Source organism: Filicampus tigris, chromosome 6, assembly GCF_054856515.1.
Source record: "Filicampus tigris isolate MCC_2025a chromosome 6, RoL_Ftig_1.0, whole genome shotgun sequence".
Lineage (NCBI taxonomy): Eukaryota > Metazoa > Chordata > Actinopteri > Syngnathiformes > Syngnathidae > Filicampus > Filicampus tigris.
Window position 1 is genome coordinate 4,458,284 of NC_141222.1, and position 20,163 is coordinate 4,478,446.

The window sequence follows — 20,163 nt, forward strand, 5'->3', positions numbered from 1 at the left end:
GCATAAAAACAATGTTGCACAACAAAAAAATGATTTGTCCTGGGGAGCAGACTGTACTGAAGGACCAATAATTGCAAATGTCCTTTTATTCTATAAAAGGTTCATCCCTGCTGTCTCAGAGCCTGTTATCAAAAAAAAAAAAAAGTGTTTTGGAAACTTACGGGAACTTTGTAGACAGCTGAGAGCCCCCCAGAGCTCGGCTCCCAGTCACACATGAGACTTGCCACTCTGAATCCAGCTCCCATTCAGACAGACTCACCATGAGAGTCAAGCACCGCATTCCCTTTCTTTGGATCAGACATTAAAAGCTATTTGACCACACTTGGCCTGGAGGGGTGTGTCTAGCCTTCTGTCACTGAAGTGGAGTGGAGAGATAGGAAGTCAAGATACTCGGAGATGTAGCTCAGTGAAAAAAAAAAAATCCTTTCTGTCTGTACGTGTTGGATGAGAGCAAAGGCAGGTAGGAATATCTAGCAGGTAAGGAATTACTATAAGTGTATATGGTAATTAGAATTTGTATATATATATATTATTGTTCAGTTTTGGTCCAAGATAGTTTCATTTAAAAAAAATTTTTTTGTACATCTTTTCTCTTTGTACCACTTGTGCCAAAAGAAGGAGTCCGATGAGATGCTGCGTGTGGTCTTTTGGCTTGTTTTTCTACCCAACAATTTCCTGTTTACTACTGACTATGGGAGCAAGATAGTAAAAGTAAAAGTCCAACTTTGGCCATGAATCTCACGAACGCATGACAGAAAATGCTGAACGGATTTTATAGTGTACTTTAGTTATGAATGTTTACACTGGTGGAGTCTGGAATATGGAGATTGCTCTTTTCTTGCAACCACAAGATCCGAAAATAGATTACGCTCCTTTTTCTGATACTCTCTGGTTTGCCTTTCATAATATTAAACATTAAGTGTAATTATATTTTGGAGGCTGCTGAAAGGGTTTGTAAGAAAAGTTTGTACATTCTCTCTGTCCGTCTCTTTTTTTTTTCCAGAGGCAAAGACCAAGAAGGAGAAAGGAGCACCCATCCAGAGGAGCACAGAGACCGGCATGGCAGTGGAGCTGACCAGGAACATGAGCCGGCAGCCCAGCAGAGAATCCAACAACGGCAGCATGAACAGCTACAACTCGGAGGGGAAGTTAGTAACTTTTTCATTTTTATCGCTTTACAGTGATGGTGCCCTTATTATATGCATTGCACATTTTCATACATTATGTGTTCAAGCAGAACTGGGCAAGAAAACGACCTTAATAAAACATTTTCACAACTCTTTTGATGAAACATTGACTTACAAGTACAGTAGTTGAATGGGACTTCATGCCCTGAGAGGAACGTTTAGAGAAAAACAGTTAGCCCACTACTTTGTCCCTTTGTTGCATCTGACTACCGGTAGTTAAAAAATAGGTACAGTAAACTAATATGTGAGAGTAAACTTGCTGAATGGTGGGCTAACACATTGCAAATGATTTACAAAGAGTTTCAATCGGTATCAGTAATTAATATAGAAAGATGGGCATGATGGCATGCTTCCAATTAATTACCTCTGTTGATATTAAATACAATATTGCAGCATAATCCCACCTGTACTTGCACTCAGCAATTTGTTAGTTCCACAATGTAAATTTATCGCACAAACTGCTTGTTTCGACTATTGTTTTCCTCACAAGTGATGAAAAAATGAAATGAAATGACATGGAGATGACAGCAAATATATTCTGTTTATGGCTTTTTGGACATAATGTATTGGGCAGGAAGTGAAAAGCAGCTTGACGTAGTGAGCTGGACATTTTAGATGCAGACTAATTTGATTAAGGTTTGAGGGTTTTCTGTAGATTCACCGTAGATTCTTCAGATGTTTTTTAAGTATTTCTTTCCCTGTAATCAGTGACTAACAGCAAATTGATTGTGCTGAAGGCAGCAAATTGATCTTAAATGCGACTGAGAAAAGCACCTGTGTCTTGATTCAAGTGCGTTTTCTGTGCTTGTTTTTTTTTATTGCTTCTCTTAGCATCTTTTCTGGGGTCAATCTGGGAGCAAGCAGCCAGTTCAGCGACTTTCTGGATGGCCTTGGTCCGGCTCAGTTAGTGGGACGGCAAACTCTTGCGACACCCGCCATAGGTGAGTTTGTGGACGCGGTCACATCTTTTAGTTGAGTTGTTCACTTTGGACTGCATGTAAATGGCATCGATGGATTATGTTTGTGAATCACTTGTGTTGCGTCAGCATTTTCCATACATTATTCTAGCACACCTGTAGTTTCATTACCACATTGTTTTTTTCATGAGATTTAACACATTACATTTCTCACACATAATTTCATGTTCATCATTGCAATCCACTGCTCCCCACAACACATCACTCCTTCCTTTTTTATTTAAAGTCAGTCGTAGTCTTACTTTTAACTGCAATACAAAACAAACCTGTGTGCATCTAATTATCTTACCACCATCTTCCTTTGTTTTACAGGTGACATCCAAATCGGTATGATGGAGAAAAAGGGTCAGCTGGAGGTGGAAGTTATCAGAGCACGAGGTCTTGTACAAAAGCCAGGATCCAAATCCCTCCCAGGTGAAGACTGCAACTTGATTGAAATCATATAACAGTTTAATCACTCTTCCCCCCAAGACGTGATTATATTTTATGAGATCCGTTTGGAGACATAAGACAAAGCCTAGTGCCTGACATTGCTTCCTATTGGGAGCAACAATAGCCAGGGGTGCACATCAGCGATGCGCCAGTGCGCATGAGCACTGGAAATTGAGTGGTGCGCTCCAGCTCAAATGTGTCAGCATGCCTTTGTGCACGAAGGATATTTCAGGCCGGGCTCAATTCCAAGTCAAGCCAGCCTACACGGCGATTGTGCTTCCCAGGGCCAACTTCAAAATAAAGGCTAAGTAAGGCATTGATATCCATGTAGAGCAGGGCTCTGCAAGCTTTAACACTCAAAGAGCCATTACGAGCCGGTTTCCACTGAAAAGAAAACACTGGGAGCCCTAAACACTTCTTGACATCTGAAATGAAAATGTTAGCCTGTATATCTTTGCCCTTGTAAAATAGTGTGTTGCAAATGAAATCCATGCAATCCATCCATGTTTCAGAAAATTATTTATTAAATGAACACATTTTGAAAAAAAAAAGGAAAAGAAAAGGTTTCAAATGAATTAAAAAGCTGGACTTAAATTATCCATCTAGCAAATACCCAGAAGCCTGTCATTTGACTTTCTGCTTTACATTTGACTGTCACCCCGCCATACCACCTGCTGCGTTGGCAGGTAATGGCCAATTTACAAATGAAAGGTGGCTAATTGTAGCCAGCAGTCTTGTTTGTCATATGTAAAAAAAAAAAAAAAAATTGTGGCATTCTAGTGTTAATATAAGTAATTCCTAAAAAGTGTCGGCTGCATGTTGGACTAGTGGTTAGCACATCTGCCCGACAGTTCTGAAGTTTGGTGTTTGGGGTTCAAAGCTCAGCTCAGGCCCTCTTGTGTGGAGTGTGTATGTTCTCCCTGTATGTTGTGCAAAGGTTAGGTTTTCTCCGGGTATGACAGCTTCCTCGCACATGGTCTACCTCCATTAAAGCGGAAGTCAACCCAAGCATATTTTTTTCAAGAATATTTTCCCAGCAGGCCCACTAGTTGAAACACAGCATTCTGACAAATTTTGCGTTTGTGGAATATAAGTTAAGTAGCAAAATGCACTTGTTTTTAGCCATTTCTGGGGGTGGCCATTTTGTCTTTTGTCGACTGAAAATGACATCACAACTGTTTACTGCTTACAACGACCAATCACAGCTGACCTGTTCTCTGAATCTGAGCCGTGATTGGTCGTTGTGAGCAGTTGTGATGACAAAATGGCCGCCCCCGGAGATGGCTAAAAACGAGTGGATTAACACTTATTCCACAAACGCAATATTTATCAGGATGCCCTGTTTCAACTAGTGGGCTTGCATAAAACATATTCTTGAAAAAAATATGTTTGCGCTGACTTCCGCTTGAAGTCTTTTTCTACTCTTTCTCTCCTGCCTTCAGCACCTTATGTCAAGGTCTACTTGCTGAATAACGGAGCATACGTGGCCAAAAAGAAAACCAAGATTGCACGGAAAACACTTGACCCACTGTATCAGCAAGCGTTGCTGTTTGAGGAAAGTCCACAGGGGAAAGTCTTGCAGGTAAGTGAAAAAAAAATGTATTTTATCCTTGTTTTTTTCTCTTTTCCCATGTTAAAAATACAAATAATTTTAGCTGGTGGACGTAGATCGGCATAGCCAAGCATTTCATTGTCTCCTTCAGGTGATTGTATGGGGGGACTACGGCCGCATGGACCATAAAAGCTTCATGGGAGTTGCACAAATCCTCCTGGAGGAGCTGGACTTATCAAGCACAGTAATTGGTTGGTACAAGTTGTTCCCGCCTTCCTCCTTGGTGGATCCGACTCTGGCTTCCATCACACGGCGAGCTTCTCAGTCGTCACTCGACAGCTCCTCCGGACCGCCCGGGGTCCGATCCTAGTGGACCAACAGCTCGACACCACTCCGCGAGTAACTAACTCGTGACATGCACTGTAAGAAGGGATAGAAACCTGCAGCAGAAATGTAGAGCAACAACAATCAGAAACCACATCACAACAAGAAGGCTCTGTTGAGATCTGACAATCACTCCTATTGTGGTTCATTTCGTCTGTTCTGGGGAGCGCCGCTTTTCAGTGTTCCATAACAATTTCGAGAAATGTCTCCGTTTTTCTTTGTGTACGCTGAAGATTGGGGGCTGTCCACAGACATCAGGCACTAGCTTTCAAGCGGAGATGCTAAACGTTAACACAAGACGAATGCCGTGTGACAAATGAAGCAGGGTGGCTTTTCGCTGAATTAAGAAAAGCAATGAATTGTACGCAAGCGTTGGAATGTATGAACTCGAGACAGAGGTAACCTCCCGCCACACCTGCAGGTAGTGAGTGTACTGGCATCTTATCTGCAGGGGCCTCCTCTAGAACCCCATCAGACTGCCAGCACCTCTGCCCACGAGCAGAGGGCTTCCACATGGGTATTTACCGTATTTCTTTAGTCTGGAAGCACAGGGCCTTCTTCTGGTGCCTACACCCTGAAGCCGCAGCACTGCTCCCTCTCTCTGTCGGCAGATCCTCTTTTCGAAATGTTTACCATGGCTGCTCGAAAGCCATACTGTCTTTGTGTGTTTGCTTTGTCGTCTGTTTATTTTTCCTCTGTTACTATTGCACAAAATGATTTGACTGTGTGTTCAATGCTCATGATATGTTGTCCGTCAGGTGTGTGCATGGAGAGAAAAAACACGATAGCGATAAAAAAAAAAAAAAAAAAGGATATGAAACTATTTATTGTCTGCGAGTCTTGTGCAGGTATGGGGGACTGGTGATAAAGACACATTTTAGATTTTTAAACATACAATTAACTTAAGTTGTCCTTGTAAAAGATGTGTATCAGGCCTCCCAGGAGGATGACCAATAAATAAACATTTGTGTTACTACTATTAAACGTCGCAGAAATACCTGAAAAAGGAAATCTTTGTTTACCAAAGGAAGACTTAGATATCGGTCAAACTACCCTCACCCAAGCATGTTTAAATGATTTTATTGAAACTTTCTTTTGTGTTCGTTTGGGAATTAAACACAAGCACAAGAGCTTGATTTTTTTTTTTACAAGTAAAAGTTTGACTTTTTAAATAAAGAAAACATAGTTTTGAAAAGAGAAAAAAACTGAACCATCCGCTAGTTCTGTTCATTTTGGTGTAGTTATTAGAAAACAGAAAATAGAAACTGCTCACACTTTTTATTGTGCAACACTGTTCATGTGAAATTAACCAATCAGACTGATGAGTCAGGAAAACAACATCAATTCATTTTCCATTTGGCCTCTCACCTTGTAACAAGGGGGGCTGTATGACCTGTTCCGAGCCGCATGCAGATTTTATGTTGTTTTTTTTTTTTGTAAAGGAATCAGCTACATGAAAAAAAGATACCGAACTAAATACGTGTTTTTTTTCCTCTTACTGTAGGGCCGTTTGTATGTTGCATGCAGTTGTACAGTTTGCTCGTAATTGAACATTGAAGAGGTCAAACCAAGAAACGGAAGCCATTCCCATCACAAATGCATTGGAATCCAACTGCAGTCTATGCCATGTCCCTCAGTCAGGTGCTGAACGTCTCTCAAACACAATCAGAAGATTACGTTGCCGTTGTTCCTCATACCCTCTAACGGATGTACTGTAGTCCTGAGCAGACCTCACAACCCCTCCTGCTTGTTATTCCAACGTCATTGTATAGCTCCAAGGAGCTGCTGTATCAAAATGTACAGTGCAAATGCAAATCAGATCCACTTATATGGAACTATAACTTCTGTTTCAACATAATGTTGTCAGATAGGATTTTACGTATTACAAAGTATAAAAGCAAATGCAGAGCCAGTGATACACTGTAAATATTCAACAGCCACTCACTCATTCACCCTGGGGCCAAGTCATTTCATGAGGATTTCTGAACCTAGTGTTGGGGACCATGCAGTGGGAAAACTCAAGGTAATAAGACTTGGGTTCACAAGGTGGTTTACCATGAAAACTAACAAGTCTGTAAAAGATGTCTCAATGATCATTTTAACTTTAAAATTCAAATTACGAATCCCGGTCAAGTCCTGTCCCATTTTGAAACAGTTTTTTCTTGTTTTGTTTTGTTTTTTTGTTTCATTTTTTTCATCGTCAGTATTAACAGGAAAACATTGATTGTTTACAATGTATGTGTTCCACTTGAGAGAATATTTGGGGGGGGGAAAGGTCAGGCATTGATTGCAACATTTCTTGTTTGTATAACAGCTGTGGCTCAAATGATGTGTATGTTTTATATTTCAAAAGGTTCATTTTTATTATTTACAAATAAAAAGAATGTGTGGAAGAAAATGTTCATCTCTTCATTTCAACTCTCTCTGCAGTCGTGTGACGCCGCCATCTTGGTAGCTAGCAATGCGTGGATATGCTTTTAAAAACCGCAATAAACCAAGATTGTTATGGGTTATTCCAACATTAATGGATTGTTTACATTTTAAAACAAAGCGTGTCAATAAATCCACCCTTGACTTGGGTACCCTTGCGGCCGCGACCCTCCGGCCATATTCATAAACATTGTCCGCCCCCGACCCAAAAAAAAAAAGCGCCAGTGATTGACGTCGCTGCGGGAGAGATGCTAACGGCAGAGGCATTTTAAGGATCATTAGCTGGCTAATATACTATTCAAACCCGCTGTGGAAACGCTTCAAATGCCACAATCCCTATAATAGCAGTTGTCGCTCACGCCGACGCGGGAGTAGAAAGAAGCCTAAAAATCAGCCTTTCACTGAGTAGGCTGAGATGAATTTTGGCCACCTCGCGAGCAGTCTCACGCGCGATTGCCGATAGTGGGCCGGACTAAAATACACCTCCGGCCATACTTAGTTAAGCCATTTTTTATTTATTTGTCGCCCTCCACCTCCCACCCACAAAATGGGCATCCGGCCGGGCCGGAGGGTCCAACCGGTCCAGCCCAGGGACGGACTGCCCAGCCCATTTTTTAAAAATGTAAAGAGAACAATTTAGAGCAACAATTTACCAAAGGCCAGCAGTCATTCAAACGCAGCAAAGGACAGCAATTTTGACCTTCTTTCAAAACATAATTGCTGTAGGGCTGCAACTAATGCTTATTTTAATAATCAATTGTATTTAGTAATCTTATGAATCAAAACAAACATTTTATTTCTATCCTTTCATTCTAAAACACGGCTTTCAAATTTTCTGTGCAGAAAATGCACAAATTCTTTATATTTCAGCGATTAGATTTGTCTTTGGCACATCAAAGCATATTGAAAATTGTTGATCATTCTTATTTAAGTAAAAGCAAATGTTTGCAAATGTCTTATTTTTGAAGAAGCAAAAAAGTAGGTGCTTTCGTCAAAGGCTACATAGACCTGAGAATTTTTCCTGATGAGAGGGTGAAAATTGAGCGATTTGGAACATTTTAAACCAAGTATGAAAATAATCAATTATAAAAGCTTAATTTGATAGCCAATTAGTAGATTCTTCTTTGAACCTATACTCGATTTATTTTTTCTTTTATGACTCACATGTTTTGCAATGATATCTACTTATCTTCGTTCTAGACAAAGGTATTTTAAAAGCTGAACTAATTAAATTTGGACTTGACAGAATTGTATTTCTCTGACGAGATGTCTACGCAGTAATCACTTGGCTCCACTACATGCCGTGCTGCACCAACTGGAGGAAGATGATCTGAACCTGTCCAGCAGCGTCCACCTTTTCTGCCGTCAATGTCTTTGTTCCCCGCTTACAAGCCCAACAATGTTTTCAAAGATGGCTGGGACAATCATCCAATGAGCACTAAGTCAAATGGTACCGCTAACCAATTGTAGCACATATAGGACTGCAGCACAATTTACAGGAGTCTAATGATTGCGTAAGTCCTTTTGAACTTTGGTAAACAGTGTTTTTCAGCCAACATAATGAATTATTACACATCACTGGGAAAGTAGTGGCCCTGTGTCCAGTGATTTCCAGCTTTTGTGTCCATGTCCCTGAGATTGACTGCCCTTTGACACCCGAGGAACTGGCTGGACTTCATGCTGCTGTGGACCCAACAAAGCCGTCCTCATGCTTGGGAATAGACAAATATTTAGCAGCAGTGTACACGCACAGCATTGTATATGTAAGGCCCAGGGTTCCAGACATCTTTTATTTATTCGTATTCATAGGCATAACCGGAGATTTTAGCAGTGCAAGTAGAAAAATTAGTGGCCACATGAATCACAAATTGATATGCCAAATCTATATTCACAATTGCACTCATTTAAACTACATTACCTAAAAATGGATGGAAGTGTGAAGCAAGAGTTAGTCCCTGAAAATAAAATGATCAACAATTTAAAACCACAAATCAGCAAATTTATTAGTTACAAATGAAGATATATATTATATTTAATTCTGACTTAAATTTCAAGGACAAAAATGCCACCATTCTGGAGCCCTGGTAAAGTCATCTGAAGTTTATCTAATCCCAGCGGAAAAACAGTATAATCCTTTTGCAACTACTTTTGTTCACGGGCCAAATGAGGATTGCGATGACTGAAAATTATGCGAAACTTGTGTAAACATGTAACCACCTCCGCTACTACATTGATTGTCCATGTGACAAAATATTACCGTACATATTGCCAACATTCATTCAAATTTTCAGTCTCCATGCAAAATTGTGGCCTGAAAGTTAGTAGTAACGTGTTACATTTAATCCGTTACAATTACTTAAATACGTTTTGGGAAAATGTGTACTTATAGGAGTAGTTTTAAATCTCTATACTTTTTACTTATACTACAGTAGATTTGTGAAGAAGAAACTCTGCTCTTACTTCGCTAGATTGGGCTACACTGAACCCGTTACTTAAATCCCCTCCGCGCACGTGAGCGTCGCTGTCTCTCTCTCTCTCTCTCTCTCTCTCTCTCTCTCTCTCTCTAATCTATATATCTCTATATCTAATCTATCTCTCTCTCTATATATATATATATATATATATATATATCTCTATCTATCTCTATCTCTATCTCTCTCTAGCCGTATGGCAGTCTCGTCACGTGATCATATTCAACTTCCGCTGCGGGAAAGAGTTGTTTTCGGATGAAACTGATCGAAAATGTCTGCATCTGCAGCCTGTGAGAGACTTTTCAGTCATGCTGGACTCCTGTTCAAGAACCTTGAGAGCAACTACTGTTAAAGCTTAATAGTGATATCAGTGAGAGATTCTTTGGGAAAAATGTTTGTTTTGCATGATTTGTCACATACATACAGACTGTAACACGCACGCACAAAAACACACAGTTTATACGAGTTCATGTGCTACCTGTTCTGCATGCGGAGCCTGTTAAAAAAATTGAAATTTTGTGCTACTTTATTAATACTATTATTATTTTATTGTTTATTATAGTGCTTGAATTTAACTTAAGATTATTTTAAGATATTCTTTAATTAAATGTTATTCGTTTCATTGATTGGATGGACTTTAATTTAATTTCGTCTGATTGAATGGTTGTTTAAAAAAAAAAGAGACGTTGCAACAGTTACTCAGTACTTGAGTAGTTTTTTCACCAAGTACCGTACTTTTTTACTTTTACTCAAGTAATTATTTGGATGACTACTTTTTACTTCTACTTGAGTCATATTATTCTAAAGTAACAGTACTTTTACCTGAGTAATTGTTTTGGCTACTCTACCAATCTCTGGTCCTCAGAAAGAGCCACATTCAAGCATCACACTAACATGTTCAGCAAAACCATTAGTGAGCATTATTATTGTGAATTCTGCAAAAAAATATGCGCCCGAGTGATTATGTGGATGGAAAAATGGACAGATAGCTTTAGGTTCGTACTTATTTTCAACTAACACTGGATTTGTCTTTATAGAGGCAACGCTGTAAAATGTTTTGGATAGTACTGTACCTTGAATATGGAAAGGCGCTAACTAAATGCAGTTAATACTGTATACAAATAGCCCTAGTTACAAATAATATAATATAAAAATGTATGTGATTTAAAAAGCCTATCTGTTAATATCAAGGTAAAAAAAAAAGGTACTGAAATTAAGTGACAGTCTTCAATTGGACACTACAGTAATAAACGTACAGAGGCAGTTATAATGTTCTGATCCATTTGTTGAGCGATGCGGCCACCAAGAGATGGCGCAGTTTTGTTATTTGTAAGACTCACGCGTGGTTGCCTTTACTGGACAGAACATGCTCTCAAGTCTGTACAGGTTAAATGAGGTTAACACTCTTAATTTGTGGGTTTGAATGAAATAAATACGCCCATATGATCTTTCCTCCATTTATTCATGACACACATCGTTCACGCAACAATTAAGACGCTTCCACACGCTCAAGTCGTTTGCCATCACTGTCTCGATTTGAACAATTACTGTATAGTTTAAAACAGTTGTGAGCCGGTGTGAGAGGGGAAGCGGAGGGAGTTGGATGACTCAAACCAAAGGAAGCAACACTTTCACATCATACAACGCCTAAAACGCCAAAGCCACTTTTATGGGAACGGCTTAAATGTCAGTTTTTTCAGCTTGTCATAGGGATTGCACTTTTAACTCTGCTGTTATATTTGGGATCACATCAGTGTTTATCATCTGTAAATGTTTAATTACCTTTTGATGATGAATGGTTTTGCCTGCATTTAATGAAGACAGCTGGGAAACTAAATAAGTGTAAATTAACATTAATTTTTCAGTCTGTCCTCTCCTCCGCACATTGTCATTTGACCCCAGGTTCTTTTAACAGTATAAAATGGAATGGCTTTTGGATACTGTAAAAAAAAAAGTGTCTCTCTCTCTCTCTAGATATATATATATATATGTATATATATATATATATATATATATATATATATATATATATGTATGTATGTATGTATGTATGTATGTAGATAGACAGATAGATAGATAGATAGATAGAGATATATATATTTATATCCATCTATCTATATTTATGTCCATCTATACCTATCTCTCTCTCTCTCTCTCTCTCTCTCTATATCTCTCTCTCTCTCTCTCTCTCTCTCTCTCTCTCTCTCTCTCTCTCTCTATATATATATATATATATATATATATATATATATATATATATATATATATATATGGGCGGCATGGTGGACGACTGGTTAGTACATCCTCCTCACAGTTCAGAGGTCGTGGGTTCAATCCCGGCTCCGGCCTCCTTGTGTGGAGTTTGCATGTTCTCCCCGTACCTGTGTGGGTTTTCTCCGGGTACTCCTGTTTCCTCCCACATTCCAAAAACATGCATGGTAAGTTGATTGGACTCTCTAAATTGCCCCTAGGTGTGATTGTGAGTGCGGATGTTTGTCTCTGTGTGCCCTGAGATTGGCTGGCAACCAATTCAGGGTTTCCCCCGCCTACTGCCCGAAGACAGCTGTAATAGGCTCCAGCACGCCACGCGACCCTTGTGATGATAAGCGGTCCATCGATAATGGATGGATGGATATATATATATATATATATATATATATGTGGGGGGGTGCTAAAACAGTCATTTAAATTGGAACAACTTTAAATATAAGGGAGAACAGTTCTTAAACTCTTATTTCTTTGTTTTGAAACATGGGGAAGCCAATTTTCACAACAAAACTTAAAATATTTAGTTGAATACCCCAACTTCAAATTTGATTATAATTGCTGCCTTGAAACTTTTGAGTTCACTCAATTTTTTAAAACTTACAGGATAGGCAACCCACAAACAGAGGAGCCGTTAAGTAACTGACACATGACCTCGGGTTGAAAAAAAGATCACTGATGCTTTACGATGATGCTTTATGATGTTTTAGCTGTATCATACAGAATAGTATAATGGCTGCTATTTAGGTAGTCAACACAAAAATATTAAGTAACTGACACATGAACTTGGGTAAAAATAAACAAAGATGAACTGATGCATGTAACCACAATGTACAGGCAGACTGAAATATATCACAATGTTAATTCACTGTTTTTAGTTTTTCAAGTTGTCCCCATTGGCCAAGTCATTAATAGAAAAAAAGTGAACAAACGATCAAATAACAAATGGTTCAGAAATTTGAAGGTACCAGAAGAGTTTAAGAGGAAGTCAACCCCAACATTTTCTTTATAATACAGTAATCCCTCATTTATCGCGGTTAATGGGACCAGAAGCCCCCCGCGAAATAATGTGACATAGCGGTTGACTTATTATTTTTCATATTTTATATTTATTTCAAAGTTTTATTTTGGGGGGATTTACACCTCTTTTATACCATTGCGAACCCCCCGACATGTTCCCCACCCTTCTAAATACTTGGTACACAACAAATTTAACTTTAAAAGTGCAAAATGAATAATAGATACCATGCTGCAGGCTGTGAGAGGAACGTGAGCTACAACCCCGGCAGTGGGTGAGTACCAGAGCTGGGCATTTTACTAAAAATTGAGCGTCCGTTATTCATCATCCGTCTGAAGTGTGGGTACCCTTCCGTCGTCCGTCATTTGCTTTTTTTCCGGGTGGAAAAAAATAGCACCCGTGTATAGGCCGATCCGCCTCTAATTTTAAACGCTCCCTGTCTGAGCAGGCTCCGCTCACAGCTTCTAAACACAGCTGTTTACTATCCGCTTACCCAGCTCGACTCTGGCTAATTGAACGGCACATTTGAATAACTTTATGAGTTTCCGTACAGAACGTTGTTCAAAAGTGCTGTCAAATGAATCAGGTGTGCTGGACGAGGAAACCTCGAAGACATGCAGGAGGGCAGCCCCCGAGGACTGGAGTTTGACACCCCTGATTTAGAGGCTGCGATGATGCGGAGCCAATCAGCTCACGGGATGAATCCACTTGTGCTCTCATTGGTCAATCTCGTGCCAGTAACCAATCACCAGAGCTGGGCACTTGACCCTTTTTTGCCAGTCCGTCCTCCATCCGCGACTCCTTCCTCGTCCTTCCGTCCTTATTCATAAAAATTATTGCCCCTCCGACCCCGTCCGTCCTCGTCCTTTTAAAGCGCTTCCGTCCTTGCATTCCGTTGGTCCGCACATCCACTTGCCTGCAGGGAGTATCGTGAGTGGATTGAATTGTTTACCAAGATAGCATTCAGCTGCAACACAAGCCCATCGTGATGTGATGAAGATGATGCCGACTGGAGCAAACCAGGGGACATCAAGAGAATATTTAACATTGAGAAATAACGCAAAACTATTGTGTTTTATTGCAAAACTTTTGTGTTTTAACTTAAGGAGTTTTCATTTTTAAAAAAATAATTATTGGAAAATAACGCAAGGTTATTTCAAGAGGAAACAAAGAATTCCTTTTCCGGGTCGTTTAAATGTATACGCTGGTAGAGATTTGTCTAAAGATGTCCCACACAAGGACATACTTCGCTAGCAAAGGGATAAGGTACTAAATGTGAACAGTTAAGTTAACAAAACTATCTTGGATTCCACACACAAGACAGGCTGGTCGAGTATCTGTCAGTGAGGTGAAATGGCCAAATGTATCAGATTCCTGTGGCATTAGCCATGGTATTAGATGTGTTGAACCACTACAGGTCAGAATATGCATGTGCAATGCGACTACTGGTAAGCACATGAAAAGCGTTGTGCAGGCAACTGATGAAGGCGGCTCCGTAGAAGAGAACATACAGTGACTGAATATTTATTTGCATTAGCTTTAGCACAACTAAAGCTACGTACTCCTGCAGCAGAGGAGAGTCAAGCGACATGCCGATGTCACTCGCCAGTGTGCTAGCTCGGACGCTGCTCGGTCTCTCACTTGTCGTACTCTCGCTGTATCTCTTTTTGAAAAATCTCCTACGCAGTTGAGTAACTAGTGGCGCATTTGAAGTGTTCGGAGGCAATTTTTGTCGTTTGCCCATTTCGTTGAGTCGGTCGAGATGGACTTTGGCCGCCTCGTGACTACGTCGCACGCATGAGGGAGGATTACTGGGCCGGACCAAAATCCACCTCCGCCCTTGCTTAGTCCGACCCTTTTTTTAAAACTTGTCGCCCCCCCGTTCTCTGTCCCAAAAATGGGCATCCGTCCGGGATGGAGGAACAGACCGTTACGGCCCCGGGACGCACTGCCCAGCTCTGCCAATCACGTGCCTTTAATGAGTGCCCGCGCATATGTACAAAGCGTCCGAGTCAACTCATCTCTTTGAAACAACGCGTCTTTCGGTTATGCCTGTATCTTTCATTTTTATTTTTTGCTGAATACTTTTTGAAGACCTGCGATGCACTGAGGCCGCAAAACTTGAACCGCAAAGTGGCGAGGGATTACTGTAATATGCTCTATGCAGGCCCACTAGTCGACACATGGCATTCTGATTAATATTGCATTTGTGGAATACGAATATGCAGTAAAATCCTCCCGTTTTTGTATATCTCAGGGGGTGGCCATTTTGACACTTGCTGTCAGCTCAATACGACATCACAGTTGCTCAGGGCTCCGCTAATGACCAGTCATGGCTCAGCTTCATAAAACAGGTGAGCCGTGATTGGTCGTTACCTGAGCCCTGAGCAACTGTGATGTCATTTTTACTCGACACAAGTGACAAAATGGCCGCCCCTCAGATGGATAAAAACGAGTGGATTTTGCTGCATAACTCATATTCCACAAACCAATATCAATTAGAATGCCATGTTTTGACTAGTGAAGGCGCATAGAACATTTTTTTTTTGGAGTGACTTCTTTAACCAAAAATCTCCTGCACTAGTAAACTAAAGATCTGCAATGAGAGAATGATGCATGAGTTTGGAGACATTTTCACTGAAAGGCAATTTGAACGCAAATTCAACCCAAATCCATTCCATTATCCATGATAGTTTCTGCAGATGTTGAATCTTCCTCAGTGGTTACTTTTCCAGGCAAGCAAGTGGAAAATTCATCAGGACCTCTGATACCCGATAGGCTTTGTATGGAAAAATGAAAAAAGGAAAACATCTTGTAATCTGGAGCTTTTGAAGGGAATGTCACATTGCACGAGAAGCACGTTTGGAACCCCTGTTATGAAGCATGTGGGGGCTCATATATTAATTTCAATTTAAGCGGCCCCCCCCGATCAAATTAAACTGTTGCACGTTAATTTGCTGTGCGTACTCGCATCTTCCAATCAACGGCACACAGAAAATAGGAGTGAGCCCAAAATCCACTCAAAAACCTGTGTTTTTTTATTTAACGCATACACACTGTGAGGGTGTGAGTGGTGGCTTTATTTTATGACTTCGGACAGACTCGACAATAGACCCTTTCGGGGACTCAGGGTTACCCAGAATCCACTGCCCTGCGTACATTTTGGATGGCTTGCTCCGCTACCACTTGATTTGTTACTTCCTACTCAGGAAGGACGTTTTCCATGCCTACTACGTGTGTTGTTGTTGGCTGTGAAAATCGAGGGGGGAAAGCGGAAAAGGATTCTACAAACTCCCGAAAGTGATCACCAATCAGGGATTTCACGTCCAGAAAAAAAAGCTGAACCTGTTTTATGCCTCCATACTTCTACTGTAGGAGTCCTTCAATTCACAGAATGGGCTTGGATGAAAAATGAGGTAGTGAACAAGATCAATACACGTCACGGCAATTCTTGCAGGTCAGTAATCCAGTCTCGTTGTTTATGGGTCCAAATCACCGATCAAAAGCAACTTGTCGGCATACTGCACACTCGCCTACCCGCTCAAAGTTTTAGCGTATTTCCGTAACAGACGGTTTAAATGCACTAAAAACACGTAGTCGCATAGAGTCCAAAGTAACCAGCATGCGTTCCCAAGGAAAAGGAGGCGCGGCCATCCAAAATGGACGATTGAATGGGATTGTGGGACACACCTAAAAACACTATACGCGCGTCAGTGGCGGCGCGCAGTGCTGCGGAGTGGTTGGAGGGAGCTTGACAAGCTCGAGGAAAGAGAGGAGGGCACTCAAAGCGTGACGGCAAACGGGGGCGAGCTCTCGCCCTGTCGACTGCCTCACTCCCAGCTGTGCCTCGGACAACACTGTGGCGCAATTTGAAGTCCGCTTCGGTGATGCTATGCCACGGAAACACAGCGGAGATGAAGGCGCCACTGGGCTCTGGATGAGGACCTCGCCGGGCCACCACCACGGCATGAAAGATGTGGAATCCGGACGGAAGATGATGAACTGCGCTGGAGACGGGTTGCTGTCGCCCTCCAACGCCGTCGGCGCCGCTGGTTCCGACAGCCTGCGAGGGAAGCAAGGAGCCCGGCTCAGCTTGCTCGGCAAGCCGCTCATCTACAGCGCGCAAAGCGGCCGCAGGAATGTGCGCTACCGGCGGCTCCAAAACTACCTGTACAATGTGCTGGAGAGACCGAGAGCTTGGGCCTTCATCTATCACGCCTTCGTGTAAGTTTCTCTTCTTCTTTTTGTGCGCACCTGTTGATGGTGCTTCGACTGAGTGCATGGGGGCCATCGCGCCCTCCTCATCGATGCAGAACGGCTGCTTTCTCTTTTTCCCCTTCTAATACATGACGTTCAAATTCATATGCTACACTTGATAAATAAACCGTTGAGAAAAATGTGGCAAATTTGCTTTCAAGCTGTAATGAAGCGGTGAAGGGAAGCCATGCGAGCATGGTGGAGAACCATCACTGCTGGAGTGCCTTCTGTCATTGTTGACCTCGCATCTCATCTGAATGAGCGAAACTGGTGGTTGAAGCAACTTGACTGTTGAGAGGAAGGAAGTTGACACACGCCGCAAGTGAACTTTATGCGTGCGCGCGTGTGCGTGGAGAGATTGCGGTCTGGTCTGTGCACATTACGTGGAGGCAGAAAAGACTGGGTGCTTGTTACGTGCATATAAGGCAACCACACTTGGGTGCCTTTGACATATTTGTGTTGCTTTGTCGTTGCCTGTTTATTGCTCGAATAATTTCAAGTGCTTTTTAACATCTAACTTTATGGAAATGACTTGGGTGTGTTTAAGAAAATATGGAAGTGCAGTGGTGAGAAATAACGTATAATAATCTGTACTTTACGTGAATGTTTATTTTCTGACCACGTTTGCTTTTACTCCCCACATGCGGAAAACAGATACCTACACTTTTACGGCTGACTTTGTCAAAATAGGCTTTTTACTTTTTAAAATCATTGTATTTATATCGCACATTTAAAACAACAAAATTGAAACAAATTGCTGTAGCTTAACCCAAGTAAATTAAAAAGGACGGAACAAACAACACATAAAAAACATAAATCATACATACAAACTGCACAGATGATAACACAATGTAAAAAAAAAGATGCAATGGAGAGCGGTAAAATCCACTGCGGTTGAACTCTTGGGTCTTAAAGTGAAAATAACATGGACAGCAGCAACAGAAAGCATTAATGTCAATGATGCAACTGCAGCAGATTCACAGAAGCAAGATATTCCCCATCTATCCTTATTTACATTTTTGGATGATGTTTGCACCAATGAATGGTGAATGTTTTGTGTCTTAAGTGATTTTAGAACTATTTTGTGGGCAGTTTTTTTGTTGTGCCAAGTCAACAAAGCCGGTATTGTATAACACTGAGAATATAAATTCATTTTGATCTTTCAACTTAAATATCTTTCAGAGCCTACTTTGAAGTAAAGGAGTTAAGTCAGTAGTTGTACCTATAAAACACAACATGTATCGTTTGGGGCTAAAACAGTAAATTAATTTGGAGCAACTTAATATAAATTATTGACGTTTATGACAGCAATGTCGGTTAGCACACCAAGCAGTGTCCGATTTACTAAACTTTGGAACTCTATTTGTAGTAGTGCCTCCAAACGAATAGTAAATAAAACAATGTAACTAATAAAATGAATGAATGAATGAATGAATTTACACCTGTATCTCACTGAGCGGTGAAGGTTTGCGCATGAAGTGAATGTTGTATTTTTGTCAGGATTTGTTCAATGTTGCCAACAGTTGCCAAGATGTGCGCCAGACATTCACAAACAGTTTTAATAGTCGCAGTTTTTCTTGTCATCATCAAATTTTGAACATGTTCAAAATATACTTGCAACAAGACTAACTGTTTGAGAACTGTTGAGCAATACAATAGTATACTTTACGAGTTTATCTACAGGGTTTTTCCTGGCTAAGATTGAGGCAAAGGTGGTACCATCCTGACCATGCGCCATGACGTGCATGTATTCTGTAAATTCAATTTACCCGCTTTCTTTTACAGGAAACATACCTTAAGTTAAGAGTTCCAAGAATGGCTATTATCCAGTGGCGTAGCTGGGCTGTATTCCACATGGGTTTTGAGGTCAAAGTGGCCCGACATTGATACACGAATAGAGAACAGAAAAAAAGGACAAAAAGTAAGGAATAAGTAAGCCAAAAATAGACCATGACTAACCCTACGTCATCCACGCCACTGCCCCCTTAACATGCTTCAAAACTCACCAAATTTTGCACACACATCAGGAATGGGTGGAATTGCGATACCATTAAAAAAAACAACCCCAAATTGCGCTCTAGCGCCCCCTAAGAAAAAAAAAACACAGACAAAACTGCATATAACTCCCAGTAGGAATGGCATAGACACGTGAAACAAATACCTAAATGTTGGTCTAGATCAGGGTTATTATAGTTTTGGAATTTTAACTATAGTTAGTTTTTATTTCATTTTGAGTTGTATTTTTTTTTATTTAGTTAGTTTTAATTAGTTTTCAGGGTGGCTTTGTTCGTTTTTATTAGTTGTAGTTTTTTCAAAAACACTTAGTATTACTTAGTTTTAGTATTAGTTTCATTTTTTAAAATTGTTTTACTTGTGTGCAGGATTTCAAAAACACAATGGTAAGTATTGTGTAGTATAAATTAAACAAAAATATTCCTAAAACATTTTGATCCCCAGACTTTGAATTACAGTAAGTGCAGAGCATAATACTGCTTCTAGAGTGGGCTGCATGCATGCACCCTAAAAAAAAGATAGGATGCCTTGCTCACCAAGTTGCCAAGACCTAAATTTCATACATTGACAATGCCCAGCTAAATTCAACAGGAAATTTGCAATTCCCCCTTCCAAGTAAAAGTTCAGACGAAAAAGTCGCCTGTTTTCAAATATTATCTCCTCCGAGGGCGTTTGTCGTATCGGCGTCAAACAAGCAAAGTTGGTGAAAGAAAAATCTTAACCGTCCCGTTTAGGATTTTATGAGGCAGTTCTTGTTTACCTGCTGTGGCTGTGCTGCTGCTCAGACCCGTGTCGCCCCTGGCCTGGATGCTCCTACCACGACAGAAGAGATCTGTCATTTGCTCGTATCCTCAATTATTACTATTTTTTTCTGCCCTCCGTTTATCTGCACCACACATCTCCTATTCTGGTGGTTCCTGTAAGCATCTTTGCAGTTGCAAATTGCATTTGCAATTTTTTTTCCAGAAGAATAACGGTCGCCGTCTGAGCGGCTGAGCCAATCACATTCAACAGATGAATGGATCAGTTCAAATTTGTGTGTGTGTGTGTGTGTGTGTTGGGGTGATCATACAGTATCCCCCCAAAACAATGCAGTGACGCAGTCTGATGTTACGCTACCTGCTACCTGCCTCTGCAAGGGTCTACCGCTGCAACAATACATTTAAAAAAAATGTTT

General features: G+C 40.7%; 2 protein-coding genes and 1 long non-coding RNA gene across 36 annotated transcripts in view; 2 read left to right on the plus strand and 1 right to left on the minus strand.

Annotated features, from left to right (window-relative positions):
* The window catches only part of rims1b (regulating synaptic membrane exocytosis 1b), a 106,424-nt gene extending 99,494 nt beyond the window's left edge, over nucleotides 1–6,930 (plus strand). For all 28 annotated transcript variants that reach the window (XM_086033309.1, XM_086033311.1, XM_086033322.1 and 25 more), the window contains 5 exons: nucleotides 1,004–1,148; nucleotides 2,019–2,128; nucleotides 2,477–2,578; nucleotides 4,039–4,178; nucleotides 4,300–6,930. In XM_086033309.1, the coding sequence (XP_085889435.1) occupies nucleotides 1,004–1,148; nucleotides 2,019–2,128; nucleotides 2,477–2,578; nucleotides 4,039–4,178; nucleotides 4,300–4,518 (716 nt within the window). In that variant the 3' untranslated portion in view covers nucleotides 4,519–6,930. The remainder of the gene's footprint in view (nucleotides 1–1,003; nucleotides 1,149–2,018; nucleotides 2,129–2,476; nucleotides 2,579–4,038; nucleotides 4,179–4,299) is intronic.
* An 8,881-nt stretch (nucleotides 6,931–15,811) lies between these two features.
* LOC147145539 (uncharacterized) lies at nucleotides 15,812–17,390 on the minus strand. The gene is made up of 2 exons (XR_015087020.1): nucleotides 16,885–17,390; nucleotides 15,812–16,779 (listed from the first exon to the last, which is right to left on the minus strand). It is a non-coding gene; the product is annotated as an uncharacterized LOC147145539 (long non-coding RNA).
* The window catches only part of LOC147145540 (potassium voltage-gated channel subfamily KQT member 5-like), a 118,218-nt gene continuing 114,060 nt past the window's right edge, over nucleotides 16,006–20,163 (plus strand). For 6 of the 7 annotated variants that reach the window (XM_086032294.1, XM_086032297.1, XM_086032298.1 and 3 more), the window contains exon 1: nucleotides 16,094–16,940. In XM_086032294.1, coding sequence (XP_085888420.1) covers nucleotides 16,609–16,940 — 332 coding nt within the window. In that variant the 5' untranslated portion in view covers nucleotides 16,094–16,608. Of the gene's footprint in view, nucleotides 16,941–20,163 lie in introns of all 7 variants that reach the window. The other variant, XM_086032300.1, reaches the window with a different exon arrangement.